At 42.9% G+C, this 19,451-nt stretch overlaps 1 protein-coding gene across 2 annotated transcripts; it reads left to right on the top strand.

Moving 5' to 3' along the window:
* Positions 1–3,868: 3,868 nt before the first annotated feature.
* On the top strand, positions 3,869–18,991 carry LOC128697506 (uncharacterized). 2 transcript variants are annotated; one of them, XM_070094005.1, is made up of 4 exons: positions 3,869–3,990; positions 7,602–7,776; positions 15,451–15,538; positions 16,977–18,988. In XM_070094005.1, the coding sequence occupies exons 2-4, from the start codon at positions 7,610–7,612 to the stop codon at positions 18,180–18,182; spliced, it is 1,461 nt and encodes a 486-aa protein (XP_069950106.1). In that variant the 5' UTR covers positions 3,869–3,990; positions 7,602–7,609; the 3' UTR covers positions 18,183–18,988. The 2 variants fall into 2 exon arrangements, with proteins under 2 accessions (XP_069950106.1, XP_069950105.1); XM_070094004.1 differs by lacking the exon at positions 3,869–3,990 and adding an exon at positions 4,008–4,541 and having other exon boundaries at positions 16,977–18,991.
* The last annotated feature ends 460 nt before the right edge of the window (positions 18,992–19,451 follow it).

Below are 19,451 nucleotides of genomic sequence, written 5' to 3'. Positions count from 1 at the left end.
TGCGGTCTTCTTTGCCCTTCTCCAATCTTCATGACTTTGCATTTGGCAGGGTTGAATTAAAGTAGCCAGTTGCTGGACCAGGTGTCTAGCCTGTCCAGGTCTCTTTGAAGTCCTGCCTGGTCCTCATCTGATTTAATTCTCCTCATTAACTTCACATCATCTGCGAACAGGAACACCTCTGAGTGTGTATGTGTGTACTCACCTAATTGTACTCACCTAATTGTGGTTGCAGGGGTCGAGACTCAGCTCCTGGCCCCGCCTCTTCACTGATCGCTACTGGGTCCTCTCTCTCTCTCTCTCTGCTTCCTGAGCTTTGTCATACCTCTTCTTAAAACTATGTATGGTTCCTGCCTCCACTACTTCACTTGCTAGGCTATTCCACTTGCTGACAACTCTATGACTGAAGAAATACTTCCTAACGTCCCTGTGACTCGTCTGAGTCTTCAGCTTCCAGTTGTGACCCTTTGTCCCCTCTCTGGAACATCCTATCTCTGTCCACCTTGTCTATTCCCCGCAGTATCTTGTATGTCGTTATCATGTCTCCCCTGACCCTTCTGTGTGTGTGTGTGTGTGTGTGTACTCACCTATTCGTACTCACCTGTTTGTGGTTGCAGGGGTCGAGTCCTAGCTCCTGGCCCCGCCTCTTCACCGGTTGCTACTAGACCCTCTCTCTCCCCGCTCCATGAGCTTTATCAAACCTCGTCTTAAAACTGTGTATGGTTCCTGCCTCCACTACGTCATTTTCTAGGCTATTCCACTGCCTTACAACTCTATGACTGAAGAAATACTTCCTACTATCTCTCTGACTCATTTGTGTCTTCAACTTCCAATTGTGGCCTCTTGTTTCTGTGTCCCCTCCCTGGAACATCCTGTCCTTGTCCACCTTGTCTATTCCACGCAGTATTTTATATGTCGTTATCATGTCTCCCCTGACCCTCCTGTCCTCCAGTGTCGTCAGGCCGATTTCCCTTAATCTTTCTTCATAGGACATTCCCCTTAGCTCTGGAACTAACCTTGTTGCAAACCTTTGTACTTTCTCTAGTTTCTTGACGTGCTTTATCAATTGCGGGTTCCAAACAGGTGCTGCATACTCCAGTATGGGCCTGACATACACGGTGTACAGTGTCTTGAATGATTCCTTACTAAGGTGTCGGAATGCTGTTCTCAGGTTTGCCAGGCGCCCATATGCTGCAGCAGTTATCTGATTGATGTGTGCTTCCGGAGACATGCTCGGTGTTATACTCACCCCAAGATCTTTCTCCTTGAGTGAGGTTTGCAGTCTTTGGCCACCTAGCCTATACTCTGTCTGTGGTCTTCTGTGCCCTTCCCCTATCTTCATGACTTTGCATTTGGCAGGATTAAATTCGAGAAGCCATTTGCTGGACCAGGTGTCCAGTCTGTCCAGGTCTCTTTGAAGTCCTGCCTGGTCCTCATCAGATTTAATTCTCCTCATTAACTTCACATCATCTGCAAACAGGGGCACTTCTGAGTCTAACACTTCCGTCATGTCGTTCACATATACCAAAAATAGCACTGGTCCTAGGACCGACCCCTGTGGGACCCCGCTCGTCACAGGTGCCCACTGTGATACATCATTACGTACCATGACTCGTTGTTGCCTCCCTGTCAGGTATTCTCTGATCCATTACAGTGCCCTTCCTGTTATATGCGCCTGATGCTATAGCTTCTGCACTAATCTCTTGTGAGGAACTGTGTCAAAAGCCTTCTTGCAGTCCAAGAAGATGCAATCAACCCACCCCTCTCTCTCTTGTCTTACTTCTGTTATTTTATCATCAAACTCCAGAAGGTTTGTGACACAGGATTTGCCTTCCGTGAATCCGTGCTGGTTGGCATTTATACTCCTGTTCCGTTCCAGGTGCTCCACCACTCTCCTCCTGATAATCTTCTCCATAATTTTGCATACTATACACGTCAATGACACAGGTCTATAGTTTAGTGCCTCTTTTCTGTCTCCTTTTTTGAAAATGGGAACTACGTACATTTGCCGTCTTCCATACCTCAGGTAGTTGCCCAGTTTCCAGGGATGTGTTGAAGATTGTGGTAAGTGGTACACACAACATATCTGCTCCCTCTCTAAGGACCCATGGAGAGATGTTGTCCGGTCCCATTGCCTTTGAGGTATCGATGTCCCTTAGCAGTTTCTTCACCTCCTCCTCATCTGTATGTATGTCGTCCAACACTTGTTGGTGTATTCCTTGTTGGTGTCCCCATCTGGTCTGTCCCCGCAGAGTCCTTCCTGTCTCTACTGTAAATACTTCCTTAAATCTCGTGTTGAGCTCCTCACATACCTCTTGATCGTTTCTTGTGAGTTCTCCACCTTCTTTCCTCAGCCTTATCACCTGGTCCTTGACTGTTGTCTTCCTCCTAATGTGGCTATACAGCAGTTTCGGGTCAGATTTGACTTTCGATGCTATGTCGTTTTCATACTGTCGCTGGGCCTCCCTCCTTATCTGCGCATACTTGTTTCTGGCTCTTCTACTAATCTCCTTGTTTTCCTGGGTCCTATGCCTCCTGTACCTTTTCCATTCTCTGTTGCACTTAGTTTTTGCCTCCCTACACCTTCGGGTAAACCAAGGACTCGTTTTGGTCTTCCTATTATTTCTGTTTCCCTTGGGAACAAAACTTTCCTCTGCCTCCTTGCACTTTGTTGCCACATATTCCATCATCTCGTTTACTGATTTTCCTACCATTTCTCTGTCCCACTGAACCTCCTGCAGGAAGTTTCTCATACCTGTGTAGTCCCCCCTTTTATAGTTTGGCCTGTCCCCTTCAGTTCCTGTTACCTTCTCCACTTGTAACTCTACTATATAGTCAAAACTCAGAACCACATGATCGCTAGCTCCAAGGGGCCTCTCGTAAGTGATGTCCTCGATGTCTGAACTGCTCAGGGTGAACACAAGATCCAGTCTTGCTGGCTCATCCTCCCCTCTCTCTCTGGTTGTGTCCCTGACATGTTGATGCATGAGGTTTTCAAGTACCACATCCAACATCTTGGCTCTCCATGTTTCGGGACCCCCATGTGGCTCCAGGTTTTCCCAGTCGATCTCCCTGTGGTTGAAATCGCCCATTACCAGTAACTTTGCTCTGCTCGAGTGAGCTCTTCTTGCCACCTCAGCCAGTGTGTCCACCATCACCCTGTTGTTTTCTTCGTACTCCTCTCTTGGCCTCCTGCAGTTCTGTGGTGGGTTATACATCACTCCAATGACTACTTTATGTTCTCCGGACTGAATTGTACCTACAATGTAGTCTCTTTCTCCAATCATGTCCATGCCTTCCATTTCCTCAAATCCCCATTGGTGTTTTATGAGCAGTGCAACCCCTCCTCCCCCTCTACTCCTTCTATCTTTCCTCAGGATCTGATATCCTGTTGGGAAGATTGTGTCTGTTATTGTCTCAGCGAGTTTTGTTTCTGTGACTGCTATGATGTCTGGGGATTTTTCACTGATTCTTTCATTCCACTCCTCATGTTTATTCGTTATTCCATCCGCGTTTGTGTACCAAACCTTTAGTTTCTTTTCTATCATTGTGGTCATGGTGTGTGTGTGTGTGTGTGTGTGTGTGTGTGTGTGTGTGTGTGTGTGTGTGTGTGTGTGTGTGTGTGTGTGTGTGTGTGTGTGCGTGTGTGTGACCCAACAATTAATATTTGCACCAATAACTCATTACAGTTGTGACCGGGTGTGGAAGTGTGAATTGCTCATTACTCTATAATTTGTTCATGATTGTAGCCATGTATAAACGTAAGTAAGTAAATTTACTTACATGATTCATTACCTTTGTACCTTGTTTAGCTATCAAAACTTTGGGGCCCAGTCCCTGGACCCATTATATACCTCTGTAATCTGTACATTGAAAACTAGATGTGTCACCATTATCCTGCAGTGCATTTTAAGGTATAGATAATAACTCTAGCCTTCATGTCGTCAGTGTGAGCAGCAGTCTTCGAGAGCACAGCAGTCTACACAGTGTTGGGTAAGAGTGTCTCTTGTAGACAAATGTCTACACTATGTTGGGTAAGAGTGTCTCTTGTATACAGATGTCTACACAGTGCACCAGTGTATGACAACAGCAGCACTACCAGCTGCACCAGTGTATGACAACAGCAGCACTACCAGCTGCACCAGTGTATGACAACAGCAGCACTACCAGCTGCACCAGTGTATGACAACAGCAGCACTACCAGCTGCACCAGTGTATGACAACAGCAGCACTACCAGCTGCACCAGTGTACGACAACAGCAGCACTACCAGCTGCACCAGTGTACGACAACAGCAGCACTACCAGCTGCACCAGTGTACGACAACAGCAGCACTACCAGCTGCACCAGTGTACGACAACAGCAGCACTACCAGCTGCACCAGTGTACGACAACAGCAGCACTACCAGCTGCACCAGTGTATGACAACAGCAGCACTACCAGCTGCACCAGTGTATGACAACAGCAGCACTACCAGCTGCACCAGTGTACGACAACAGCAGCACTACCAGCTGCACCAGTGGACTGGAGAACAGAACCATCAACGTAAATATTTTGGGAAAGAGTGTTCTGTGTGACTAAGTTATCAATACAGCTTTAAGGCATCATATTTGGCTTCAAGGCGAAGCTTTGGTTGTGATTTAAGAAAAAAAATGGCGGAAATGGAGGGATAGTAGTTTGGAATGGGGTAATATCCCATGGGGCGGAGAAATGCCGCTGTTGCCTTACTTGACATAAATCATGTATCTGATTCATGCGGAGGTCGGTTTCAGTTTTTTCGAAAGTTTGGAGGGCTTCTGTGCAGGGGATTGGGTTTGCCTGAGCATATTGACCCCAATTTGGATATTTCTTTCAATAACACGATCTCTGATGCTTGGAATATCAAGTTCTTTTCGTATATTTAAAATTTTGGCACTACGAGGGCATCCTAGAATGATCCACATTGCTTCGTTCTGCAGTTTTTCCAGCCCTCCAAGCTTCCAGTTAGACCCAAGAGCAAGTAGTGGCGCAGCATAATCAACCAATGATCTAATATAAGCAAGATACATCATTTTCACAACTTTAATATTAGCACCATACCTGGAGTGAAACCCAGCCACAACTTTAAGTGCTCTCAGCCTTTCTTTGTATTGGCGACAAAGTCTCGTTACAACAGGTCCAGGTAGTGGGACCTCAAAGGCTAGATACCTGTATCTGCTTACATATTCTAGAAGAGACCCATCATGTAACTGGATCTGGTGAACTGTACCTCTCTATTGAGGAGGACGCCTATTGAGTATATTTGTTTTATCAGTAGATATTATCAACCCCAGGTCCTGACACGAGGCTAGTACATGATTAAGAATGTTTTGGGTGTTGGAGAATCCCGTGGTGTGAATCATTATATCATCAGCAAAACTAATCATGTAATGATGTGGCTGGCTAGGCAGGCATGAAGGTATTAATTAGAATATTGAATAGGATGGGACTGAGCACACCTCCCTGTGGGGTTCTTAATTAAAAGTCTTTAGTTATACTTCTATGCCCCTGGAATAACACAGAAGACTTTCTGTTGGACAGGCAGCCTTTAATGCAACGGAGAAGCCATCCTCCAACATCCATTGTGGCAAGTTCACTAATGATTACATGTCGGTTGGCTACATCAAAAGCAGATTTAAGGTCAAGGAACGTAGTGTATGAGCTGTCAGTGTGCAGCGTGAGAATGGTGTCTATGCAATGATGCACGCTCCTTCCATGCATGAAACCATCCAACCGAGGAGACAAAAATTGTTTGATTCTGTACATGAGACGATTAAGAATCATCCTCTCGAATGTTTTACACAAGCAGCTAGTAAGAGACATTGGGCGAAATTCATTTTGTTGACTGGGCTTAGAAACTGGAATGATGAGACTGTTTGTCCAAGATTGATGGAGCTCCCCAGTTACATAGCTCATGTTATATAATTCAAGTAAAGGATTACTTGGTACTCGACATAGCAATCTGAGTATGTTGTAATACCATCCTCCCCAGGGGGACGTGGTCAATTTTCTCTAGCTGCTCCTGGAATTGATGGGAAGTTGCATCTGGAGGCTTGTATACTACCACAATGACAAGATTTTGGTTTTCAATCTTTACCGCCAAAACTTCAACTACATCAATTGAGGTGTTTAGTAGTTTTGTGCAAATGAGCGACTCTGTGACATACAGGTCAACCCCCCTCCCCCTTGTTGGCCTGTTTAGTGTGTCACATCGGAATAGATTATAACCTGGGATCCATATTTCGTTGTCATAATGATCCTTTATGTGGGTCTCTGAATGCTGCAAACATTGCATTTCACTCCGTGAGCAGTCCCTCGGTGTAAGGAATTTTGTTGTTTTTTGACGGCTTTAGACCCTGTATGTTTGCAAAGACAAATGTCGTATTGGTGGAATTTAGGGAAGGGGGTTATTTGCTGGCTCTAATATCTATTGTTCTGGGGTAGAGGCCAATGTCCGTGCCTCTGCTCCAGAAATATTTTCAGGTGGTGTAGGATTATTGTCTTTTCTTGCCTTATCTTTTTTCCTTCTGGCCTTAAAAAACCTCTGTCCCTGGAGAAGTTGTGGCTCCTCTCTTTTGTTTCCCATAGTCTGGCTGATCTGTGTCTTCTAGTCCCCTTTAGATGATGTGCCTGGCAGTATGCATTGCAGCATTTTCTTTCATGGATTGATGAGTGACACATTTCTGTTTGAAATAAGTTGCAAGAAGGGAAGTTGCATTCTGTTGTCATGTGGGTGCGGCATTTTTTGGGGTGGTCAAAGGTGCATGTCCCACCTGTTTTACCAGATATACCGTGCCTGCAGATACCCAAGGCATAGTATTCATACAGATTGTACTTCTGTTTGCTAGGATTTATTATAGCTGCGTTCACTGCTGGTGCATTTATTTTTCCTGTTTCCTCCCTATCTTTTACCCCTGTGTGGACATCAGTGCTTCCACCAGGTTTTGCTGGTAGTGTGTCGACACTATTCCCGGAGGCATTATCCCATTTTGATCCATCTCCAGCAGTATCTCTATTTTGAACCTCTGTGGACTGATAGTGTTGTCTTCAGTGTTCTCCAGGACAACACTAGTACCCCCACGAGCGCTGTCTTCTAAGACATCACTAGGATCCTCTGGAGCACTTTCCTCCAGGACAACACTAGCACTGTCCTCCAGGACAGCACTAGCACCCTCAGGAGCACTGTCCAAGACTGCCCCGTCCCTACCACCCATTTTTTTCCCCCAGCTGTCATACCTTGGCTTTTGGGATCGCCAAATCCCTGACTCCATTTTAACCAGACACCCACGCCATTTATGAAGACCTCCACGACTGCCTGCCCATGTGACTCCTCGTGCATGCGCCAAGACCCCTGCTGTTGGTTCTCTTTTCACTTTCAAATATTAGACCAACAGCAACACATTAATTGTACATATTCCCATTGTAGGATTTACAGTATAATTTTTTGGGAAAACTGCATCAAATTTTCCACAATGATGATCCTTCGGTGGGGCTTTGGTCATCTGACTGAGGCCTTTCACTGGCTTATCAGTCCACCCCTTTAAAAATTAGAGTTATATTCCAACCTAATTTCCTGTACATTGGTAGGTAAGAAGATGCCAGACTTTGATGGCAAATGGCTGAGGGAGGCGTCGAAGGCGGAGAAGATGTTCGAGGAATGTAACAGGAGCGGGATTTTATTAGTCGCTTACCACGTCAACCTCAGTATAACTGTACCTCTCCAGGAGGACCAGGTTAAACTGGCTCTTACACACCTCTATAGGTAAGTTTAATCGATAATTTGCATGGAAATAAGTCACTGACCTTTTTGGGTTATCTTGGGTAATCTACACATATGCTGCTATGTATGATAATTTATGTAACTATTTATGTGTACCTGGATAAAAACTTAACAAAGTACTTGTGAAACGAATTAAAAAAAAAAGTTTGAGTTAGTGAGATATTATAGTCTTTAACTAATGTGTGTTGATACTGTTCAAAATGCATCAAGTGTTTAACACGACTTTGGAGTCCAGTCCCTGGACCAATTATGTACCTCTGTAATCTTTTGACTACCGCCCACAGGATGGGTATGGGGTGCATAATAAACATATTAAACTAAACTGTTTAACACGTTAGAGACAAAAATATTTATCTTGTCATTGCTAAGGCCAATGAGAGTAGCATCACATATCTGAGTTGCTTATCCCATTAAACACATCAGGTATGTGTATAATAATAACTGTGGAAAATACTGTATATATTTTCCGGAAATACGGTAATTTATAGGTAAATAGATGGCCTATATTGTATTTAAAAGAAATATGTTATCGAAAATGGGAAACCCGGCGCATGCGCAAGAGACACTCGCCATTGTTATTTTGAATTGGGTACAATAATGGTATCTACATATATTACTCAACAGTCTACTGATTATCTCAGGGTCAAGTATGCAAGCTGCTGCACTCCACTAGGCGACCATATTTGACTCTAATATAAGGACTCAAGTAAATTTTTAGCGTATTTACTGGGAGATATATTCTAGGTGTGTATACCCATGTATATACCCAGGATGGAGAATGAGAACCTTCAAAACTAGGGATGCCAAGCCCATGATGACACTCTTCAGGTCGCTTGTTCTATCTAGGCTGGAATATTGCTGGCACTGGACAAGCACCTAAAGTCAGTTCCTGATCAGCCGGGCTGTGGCTCATACGTTGGTTTGCGTGCAGCCAGCAGCAACAGCCTGGTTGATCAGGCTCTGATCCACCAGGAGGCCTGGTCACAGACCGGGCCGCGGGGGCGTTGACCCCCGGAACTCTCTCCAGGTAAACTCCAGGTAAACACACTAACAGCACCGAATCTTTTACTTTCGTTGTGCAAGTTCGGTACTAGTCCCTCTAGGATTTTCCAGGCGTATATAATCATGTATCTCTCCCGCCTGCGTTCCAGGGAGTACAGGTTTAGGAACCTCAAGCGCTCCCAGTAATTGAGGTGTTTTATCTCCGTTATGCGCGCCGTGAAGGTTCTCTGTACATTTTCTAGGTTAGCAATTTCACCTGCCTTGAAAGGTGCTGTTAGTGTGCAGCAATATTCCAGCCTAGATAGAGCAAGTGACCTGAAGAGTGTCATCATGGGCGAAGGTGGGATTTTTTAAAAACCAATTAGTGAGGAAGATACTGTGGTGTGGAGATTAGATGATAACGTGTGTTATCAGAGTCATAATTCAGAAGGCTAAGGGGAGGGTTATTGAGGTAATTTAAGTATTTATAGATGATGGAACAGAACTGGGGATGACTAAGAGGGTATTTAAAACTGGGGTGCAAGGAAAGAGAAGTAGGTACTAATTATATATATATATATATATATATATATATATATATATATATATATATATATATATATATATATATAATTATATTACTTTTCAAGAGGTGGACCGGTAAGCCAGCGGAAGGCCTCGGTCAGATGACCAAAGCTCCAAAGGCGGGTCATCACCTGACTAAGACCCGCGTCAGGAAACACTTGTCCTGTTTCCTGACAAACCTTACCTAACCTAACCTAAAGAGACGTAGGAAAGTTTGGAGGGAGGAGGAGGGAGCATCCAGAAGGCTTGTGTGATTATGTGAGTGAAGTATTTTTCATGGACTGACTTGCTCTTAGTGTGGGCAAGGTAACACTTATAAAGGAATTCATGGAAAAGCCAATTGGCTAGACTCGAATCCTGGCACTCTGAAAGGAGGGGTGAAGATGCTGCAGTCAGAAGAGTCATCTGAATCGTGTTGTCAACACTTGTGACAAGGCAGCGACTGAATGAATCATGGTTAATGAGTTGATTTCTCTTTGGGGTCACCGCCACCAGATGTCCATCACTAAACAACGTTTATACCTGGAGAGTTTTGGGAGTCAACGGCCCCGCAGCCCGATGTGTGACCAGGCCTCATGGTGGCTCAGGGCCTGATCAACCAGGATGTTACTGTCGGCCACACGCAACCCGACGCATGAACCACAGCCCGGCTGGTCAGTTACTAACCAGTTGGGCAGAGTTATTACACAACGTTCATAGTCACAGTTAATGAACAACGTTCATGGTCACGGTTAATGAACAACGTTCATGGTCATGGTTAATGAACAACGTTCATGGTCAAAGTTAATGAACTACGTTCATGGTCAAAGTTAATGAACGTTCATGGTCACTGCTAATAAACAACGTTCATGGTCACAGTTAATGAACAACGTCCATGGCCACAATTCATGAACAACGTTCATGGTCACAGTTAATGAACAACGTTCATGGTCACGGTTAATGAACAACGTCCATGGTCACAGTTAATGAACAACGTCCATGGCCACAATTCATGAACAACGTTCATGGTCACAGTTAATGAACAATATTCATGGCCACAGTTAATGAACAATGTTCATGACCACAATTCATGAACAACGTTCATGGTCACAGTAAATGAAATGGTTTTAAATCATGAAGTAATAATTACATTAAGATAATTTTCCTTCAAGGGGAGTATTATGGTTGGAGGTAATGAGAGCCAGAATAACAATAACAAAACTATACTCTCTCAAGTTCCTGATCACAACACAAATTAAAAGACGATCGACATGCACAAAATAACATGATTTAATTATCTCACTGCTCCCAACACCTTATGTTAGTGAACTGCTTTTGATATGAGAAATTAGAGCTTGCCTCCCCTTCCTCACATCAAACCAGATTAACATCCCAGTATGACTCAGTGTTTAGTGAGCCACTAACTAATGATGTAGTGGAAGTTTTAGCAGTAAAGGTCGAGAACCAAAACCTAGTCATTGTGATAGTCTACAAGCCTCCGGATGCAACATCCCAGCAATTCCAGGAACAGCTGTTAAAAATTGACCACTGTCTGGAAAATCTGCCAGCTCCTGCACCCAACATCTTGCTCCTGGGGGATTTCAACTTAAGGCACCTAAAATGGAGGAATATAGCAAATAATACTGTTGCAGTAATAACACCAGGAGGCAGCTCTGATGAAAACTCACACTCACGCGAGCTTTTAAATCTCTGCACAAAATTCAATTTAAACCAGCAAATAATAGAGCCTACTAGACTGAAGAATACACTAGACCTCATCTTCACTAACAATGATGATCTGATAAGAAATATCACCATATCAAAAACAATATACTCAGATCACAACATAATTGAGGTTCAGTCATGTATGCGTGGAGCCCCAGACCGACATAAGGAGATTAGTCACGAGGGAGCATTCACCAAATTCAACTTCAATAACAAAAACATAAAGTGGGACCAAGTAAACCAAGTCCTAACCGATATAAGCTGGGAAGATATACTAAGCAACACAGACCCCAACTTATGCCTAGAACAGATTAACTCGGTAGCACTCGATGTATGCACAAGGCTTATTCCTCTAAGAAAAAGGAGGAGTAGATGTAAAACAGAAAGAGACAGGCGCTCCCTTTACAGGCGACGGAAAAGAATAACAGAGCGGCTAAAAGAGGTCAATATATCTGAAATGCGTAGGGAGACACTGGTCAGAGAAATAGCAAGCATCGAACTTAAGCTAAAAGAATCCTTTAGGAGTCAGGAATCGCGGGAAGAACTAAAAGCCATAAATGAAATCGAAAGAAACCCAAAGTATTTCTTCTCCTATGCCAAATCAAAATCGAGAACAACGTCCAGTATTGGGCCCCTACTTAAACAAGATGGGTCCTACACAGATGACAACAAGGAAATGAGTGAGCTACTCAAGTCCCAATATGACTCAGTTTTTAGCAAGCCGCTAACCAGACTGAGAGTCGAAGATCAAAATGAATTTTTTATGAGAGAGCCACAAAATTTGATTAACACAAGCCTATCCGATGTTATCCTGACGCCAAATGACTTCGAACAGGCGATAAATGACATGCCCATGCACTCTGCCCCAGGGCCAGACTCATGGAACTCTGTGTTCATCAAGAACTGCAAGAAGCCCCTATCACGAGCCTTTTCCATCCTATGGAGAGGGAGCATGGACACGGGGGTCGTCCCACAGTTACTAAAAACAACAGACATAGCCCCACTCCACAAAGGGGGCAGTAAAGCAACAGCAAAGAACTACAGACCAATAGCACTAACATCCCATATCATAAAAATCTTTGAAAGGGTCCTAAGAAGCAAGATCACCACGCATCTAGAAACCCATCAGTTACACAACCCAGGGCAACATGGGTTTAGAACAGGTCGCTCCTGTCTGTCTCAACTATTGGACCACTACGACAAGGTCCTAAATGCACTAGAAGACAAAAAGAATGCAGATGTAATATATACAGACTTTGCAAAAGCCTTCGACAAGTGTGACCATGGCGTAATAGCGCACAAAATGCGTGCTAAAGGAATAACAGGAAAAGTCGGTCGATGGATCTATAATTTCCTCACTAACAGAACACAGAGAGTAGTCGTCAACAGAGTAAAGTCCGAGGCAGCTACGGTGAAAAGCTCTGTTCCACAAGGCACAGTACTCTCTCCCATCTTGTTCCTCATCCTTATATCCGACATAGACAAGGATGTCAGCCACAGCACCGTGTCTTCCTTTGCAGATGACACCCGAATCTGCATGACAGTGTCTTCCATTGCAGACACTGCAAAGCTCCAGGCAGACATCAACCAAATCTTTCAGTGGGCTGCAGAAAACAATATGAAGTTCAACGATGAGAAATTTCAATTACTCAGATATGGTAAACATGAGGAAATTAAATCTTCATCAGAGTACAAAACAAATTCTGGCCACAAAATAGAGCGAAACACCAACGTCAAAGACCTGGGAGTGATCATGTCGGAGGATCTCACCTTCAAGGACCATAACATTGTATCAATCGCATCTGCTAGAAAAATGACAGGATGGATAATGAGAACCTTCAAAACTAGGGAGGCCAAGCCCATGATGACACTCTTCAGGTCACTTGTTCTATCTAGGCTGGAATATTGCTGCACACTAACAGCACCTTTCAAGGCAGGTGAAATTGCCGACCTAGAAAATGTACAGAGAACTTTCACGGCGCGCATAACGGAGATAAAACACCTCAATTATTGGGAGCGCTTGAGGTTCCTAAACCTGTATTCCCTGGAATGCAGGAGGGAGAGATACATGATTATATACACCTGGAAAATCCTAGAGGGACTAGTACCGAACTTGCACACGAAAATCACCCACTACGAAAGCAAAAGACTTGGCAGACGATGCACCATCCCCCCAATGAAAAGCAGGGGTGTCACTAGCACGTTAAGAGACCATACAATAAGTGTCAGGGGCCCGAGACTGTTCAACTGCCTCCCAGCACACATAAGGGGGATTACCAACAGACCCCTGGCAGTCTTCAAGCTGGCACTGGACAAGCACCTAAAGTCAGTTCCGGATCAGCCGGGCTGTGGCTCGTATGTTGGTTTGCGTGCAGCCAGCAGCAACAGCCTGGTTGATCAGGCTCTGATCCACCAGGAGGCCTGGTCTCAGACCGGGCCGCGGGGGCGTTGACCCCCGGAACTCTCTCCAGGTAAACTCCAGGTAAACCATACAAAGAGTCGACAACCTAAATAAATTTTTTATGGCCGAGACTCAGAACTTAGTCAATTCAAACATCTCTGATATTATCCTAACACTACACGACTTCAAAAAGGCAATAAATGACATGCCCATGCACTCTGCCCCAGGCCCAGACTCGTGGAACTCTGTGTTTATCAAGAACTGCTAGAAGCCTCTGTCATATGCCTTTAGCATTCTATGGAGAGGGGAGCATGGATACAGTGGTTATCCCACAATCACTTAAAATAACAGAGATAGCCCCACTCCACAAAGGTGGCAGTAAAGCAATAGCAAAGAATTACAGACCAGTAGCGATAATATCCCTTATAAAAATCTTTGACAGGGTTTTAAGTAGCAAGATCGCCACCCATCTAGATGCCCATCAGTTCCACAACCCAGGGTAACATGGGTTTAGAGCAGGTCGCTCCTGCCAGTCCCAACTACTGGATCATTATGAAAAGGTCTTGGATGCTCTAGAGGATAAAATGCAGATGTAGTATACATAGACTTTGGGAAACACTTCAACAAGTGTGACCATTGTGTAATAGAGCATAAAATGCATGAAAAAGGAATAATGGGGAAAGTTAGTAGATGGATCTATAACTTTTAAACAAATAGAACACAAAGAGTAATAGTAAACAGAGTCAAGTCTGAGGCGGCCACATTGAAAATCTCTATTCCACAAGGCCCCATCCTGTTCCTCATCCTCATATCTGACATAGAGATGTAAGCCACAGCACCGTGTCTCCATCTGCAGATGACATATGAATTTGCATGACAATGTCCTCCATCAAAGACATTGCACATCTCTAAGTGGATATCACCCAAATCTTTAAATGAGCCACAGAAAACAATATGAAATTCATTGAAGAGAAATTTCTATTACTCTGATACGGAAAACATGAGGGAATTAAAATTTATTGGAGTCGAAAACAAATTCCAACCACACACCAGAGCAAAAAACTAATGTAAAGGACCTGGAAGTGATAATGTCAGAGTTTCTCACTTTGAAAGACCACAACAATGTATCTACCACATCTGCTAGAAATATAGGATGGATGATGACAACCTTCAAAACCTGGGACGCCAAGCCCATGATGATTATCTTCAAATCGCATGTTCTGTTCAGGCTGGAATATTGCTGTACACTAACGACGCCTTCAAGGCAGGTGCAACTGCTGACCTGGAGAATGTACGGAGAACCTTCATGGCACACAGAAGTACGATAAAACACCCAAATTACTGGGAATGGTTGAAATTCCTTGACTTGTACTCCCTGGAACACAGGTGAGAAAGACACATGATGATATACACCTTGAAAATCCTAGTGGGATTAGTACCAAATTTGCACACGAAAATCACTCCATATGAAAGCAAAAGACTCAGCAGGCACTAAAACATCCCCCCCCAATGAAAAGCAGGGATGCCATGAATACACTAAAAGACAGCACAATAAGTGTCAGGGGCCCAAGATTGTTCAACTGCCTCCCAGCATACATAAGGGCAATTACCAAAAGACTCCTGGCTATCTTCAAGAAGGTGCTGAACAGACACCTAAAGTCGGTACTTGACCAGCTGGGCTGTGGTTGGTATGTCAGTTTACATGTGGCCAGCAGTAACAGCCTGGTTGATCAGGCCCTGATCCACTGCAAGGCCTGGTCTCAGACCGGGTCATGGAGGAGTTGACCCCTGAAATTCTCTACAGGTATACTCCAGGTATTCCCCCAGGCACCACATGACCCCTACACCTTTAATACTTCTACATCTGTATAGCAATCAAGAGTTTATTTTATATCTATGGTAGCATGTATTGACATGACTGTGTAACACTGTATTGTAAAGTAAGTATTACTGATTCAGTATTACAATATTACATATTGTTACAGGAAAGTTCCATGCCTGCGTGTGTGTTTTGGCGAGCATGGAGGAACACTGTGGTTCCGTGAAGCAACCAATAAAAATGTTGACTTTAAGGTAAGTGTGAAAGAGCACTGTGGTTCCTTGAAGCAACCAATAAAAATGTTGACTTTAAGATAAGTACGAAGGAGCACTATGGTTCTGTGAAGCAACCAGTAAAACTTAGAGGTGACAGGAACATAACCCTATTTTTCCCCTACGTTCTTCACTTTACGAAACTGTTTTTCATAATGCACTGATTTTCAGGAACTAGCAAGTGGCATTATGAGAGTTTACTGTCTATATCGTATATAACATTTATATTCATGGGGAAATGCTGATGCTATAGGGGCCGTTTTTATTACATTCTTAGGGAAGCCCTAAAAATGTATGGGTTTTAACAGTCTAAGGAATGAGAGGTTATTGGGATTCATCAAAGAGGAAAGTACAGTAAGTCCTCACTTAATGTCATTGACAGGGCCTTGGAAACTGAGACTTTAGAGCAAAACGATGTATAACAGAAACAAGAGCTCTTCCAATATCCACACCTCTTTGCCCATCCTCAAAACTCTTTAAAATTTCGTTATGTTTCTAATGTCACACTTTTTCTGTTTTTTTTTTCTGCGACCACAGACATCAGAGGTGCAAAGTGCACCTTTAGCACTATTGCACAGGGGTAAATCAGTGAATAAATGTTTGCAAAGTGAAAATTGTAAGGAGCACCTCCTACTACCTCGCAGATCAAAATTATTACCATGGGGGAGCACTAAAACCACTGGGATTATACAGCAACTGTAGGGAGGGAATGGAAGGCATTCAGGCTCAATTCAGGGAACTGGAGCACAGACCCAATTCCCTAGATCAAGAGCCCCTCACCAGCATCAAGGAACCTCCCTTGAGGTGTCCTGCAGCTTGATGCTAGCGCACTCAGGTCACACAATGAGGTCCTGGGATTGATTCTCGGTACAGGTGGAAACATTACGATGTGTTTCCTTAAGACACCTGCTTTCCCTGCGTGTTAGTCGACTGATGTGGGTTGCATCTGGAGGACAAAACTGACTTAATTTGCCCGAAATTCTCTGCATAACAATGGTCTTTCTATACAGTAGGATGTCATTAATGTCAGCTAGGCCTGTATACCTTGTACATGTACTTGTGGAAAGAAAGATAATTAGTATTATAAAGCAATAACAAATAGGGCAGGCTCGCTGAGCACTTTCATACTGCATCGCTTACTATAGTGCATTTGTGTGATTATCGTATACTTCACGAAGTTCTATATTACAATAATTTGTATCTATTGTATTCATTCGATTTTTTTCTCATCAACGTTGTAACAAAACAACATTATTCAAGGACTTGCTGTAGTGCCAATTCCTGTGAACCTAAGAAATTATGTACTCAGTTAATCTGATAAACATTATAAGTGCTGACCTGCCCACACTATTTTTTAAAATTATCTAGCATACATGGGACACAAATTAAACATTATAATCTTAATTTATATTTCCCACAGGTGCTTCCTGAGACAGAGGTACATAGAGTAATGGCCTGCCTTAAATCATATCAATACAATTCAGATACTGGTCCTCTTTGGTGTGCCAGGCTGGTGGCTGATACAAGCAGCGGTCAGTGTGAGCAGACCACTTCAATGGAGGATAATATAAGCAGTGGTCATTCAGGCCAGGCCTCCCCACACATACCTGATAACAACTTGACATCCTTCCCACATTCATATCATCTGTTCCTGGGGTTTCATCATGGTATTGTTGATGGTTTTTCAGCCATGAAGATCTGTGGCTTTACTGCCACACTGCTGAATGATGTTATTACTGGAAAGCCCATTAATGATGATCAGCTTGGGGAGTTTGTATCATGTGAGGAAACCATGGAGCTGGTGCTGGCCAAAAAAGCTCTTATTGAAGCTGACCCATTATTAATGAAAAAATGGACTGATGAAGCTAACTTAAGGAAAGATAAGGAATTATTCTTTAGCAGAATATATCAAATACCAGAAGGAACAGAGGTGAAATCTCTCACCTTAGAGCGACAATTAGATAAAACCACTACCAGCAGATTTTTAAAAAAATGTCGTGCTGAGAGAGTTACAATTCATTCTGCCTTCACTGCTCTTGCTGATGCAGCTCTAGTTGAACTCTTGGCTGAGAAAGGTGTTGTCCAGGATATTTACAACATTTATAATTATCATTCGGTCAGTATGCGACGCTACTGGAAGGGTGATGTTTCTAAGTCTCTTGGATGTCATGTATCAATTATGAAGATGTACACGGACACTCCTAGAAATATAAATGAAATATTTTGGGATTTTGCTCGCTCAGTTCACCAGGAGCTTCAGAGCAAGTTAAAATCTGGCATGGCACTGGAAGAGGAAGCGTTTGATTTGTTAAAGTCAGACTCAATAGACAATTTCGAATCTGTCTCAAATATCCCTACAGGATTTGTTCTACCTGATTACAATACCACCAACATGGGCGATGTGACCGCCCTCGTCACTGAAGGAACAGACCACATTAGGGTGACCCGTGTTATGAGATCCATATCAAATACTGCATTTGCCTGCACTCATGTTTTTCACACCTTCAGAGGCCGCTTCTTATATCTTCTGGATTACAGCACCAGACATCTTAGTACAGAAATAGCAGAAAGTTTCTGCAATAAAATTTTTGATAATTTGTTGAACGTTATTCAGGATTGTATTTGAATGATACCTTGAGTATGGGGGGATACAAATTATGTACTAGGGAAACGTTGGGGGGATTACTCAACTCCTGGGAAATGGGAGGTAATTCAATTTTATCTCACAGAGGAGAGAGTTGCTCTGATTCCTGGAATTGAAAGTCCATCGTTGCCATGAAAGTAAATATTATGTTGAAAATGGTATAAAATGCTGACAAGGTGATGATTAAGACACATGTACAACAGTTGGGTATCTTTATTTTTGAAACCTTTCACCTAGACAGTAGGCTTCTTTAGTCAAATACAGAGGCACTGTTACATGTGTATTAATCATCAAGGTAAACCTTCCATTGATGTAGAATTATAAAACTTTATAATACTATAATTTTAAATTGTATTAGACACTAAGGATGGCTATGTTCTTATGGATTTTTTGCAACACACTACTGCAGGATGGAAATAATACTGTTGAACAATAGCTTCATATATTTTAAATATGCTATACAGTGGACCCCCGGTTAACGATATTTTTTCACTCCAGAAGTATGTTCAGGTGCCAGTACTGACCGAATTTGTTCCCATAAGGAATATTGTGAAGTAGATTAGTCCATTTCAGACCCCCAAACATACACGTACAAACGCACTTACATAAATACACTTACATAATTGGTCGCATTCGGAGGTGATCGTTATGCGGGGGTCCACTGTACAAAGGGTTATTTTATGATTTCAACAAAAAGTTCTTGATGCACTGCTTGGCTAGAATAAAAAGATATTTTTTTGAGTATATAATCTACTAAAAATTAATAAAAGTGTAATAAAAAAATAAAGTTTATTATAAAAAAGTTTTGTTATATACATGTTAGAATATATGAAGAACTAAAGGTTCAAACCTGACTTAGTGGCAAACAAGACTAATGCTCAATAAAAGATCTTTCAAATGGATCTTAAAAATCGGAAGTTTTCTGAAAATGAATTAGATACGTGTCAAGACAACAACGCTTTCCTGCTCCATGGAAAATTACCTCGAAAACTCTACTTAAACTACAAAGCTTCATCTTGAACCCAAGCGGGATGCCTTAAGCTGTATGGATGCCTTAGTCACACAGCACACACTCTTTCACAAATTACTGTATTTTAAAGCTTATGAGACGTGGCTTATAAAATTTATTTTAGTTTCAATGGCTTGGCATCAGACGTAACTGGGAGAGCTACAGCCCACCTCACACCCCAAAATTATAGCGCCCGTCACTGATCTTCAGTTTATAGGATGCAGGGTGGTTTTTGGAGACAT

Source organism: Cherax quadricarinatus, chromosome 44, assembly GCF_038502225.1.
Source record: "Cherax quadricarinatus isolate ZL_2023a chromosome 44, ASM3850222v1, whole genome shotgun sequence".
Classification (NCBI taxonomy): Eukaryota; Metazoa; Arthropoda; class Malacostraca; order Decapoda; family Parastacidae; genus Cherax; species Cherax quadricarinatus.
This window is presented reverse-complemented; position numbering and strand designations above follow the sequence as displayed.

Excerpts from the sequence above, each read along its gene's own strand:
- LOC128697506 (XM_070094004.1), top strand. The coding sequence starts at position 4,214 with ATGACAACAGCAGCACTACCAGCTGCACCAGTGTACGACAACAGCAGC. Across the intron at positions 4,542-7,601 it reads TGGAGAACAGAACCATCAAC|GTAAGAAGATGCCAGACTTT; the intron begins GTAAATATTTTG and ends GTACATTGGTAG. Across the intron at positions 15,539-16,976 it reads ATAAAAATGTTGACTTTAAG|GTGCTTCCTGAGACAGAGGT; the intron begins GTAAGTGTGAAA and ends TATTTCCCACAG.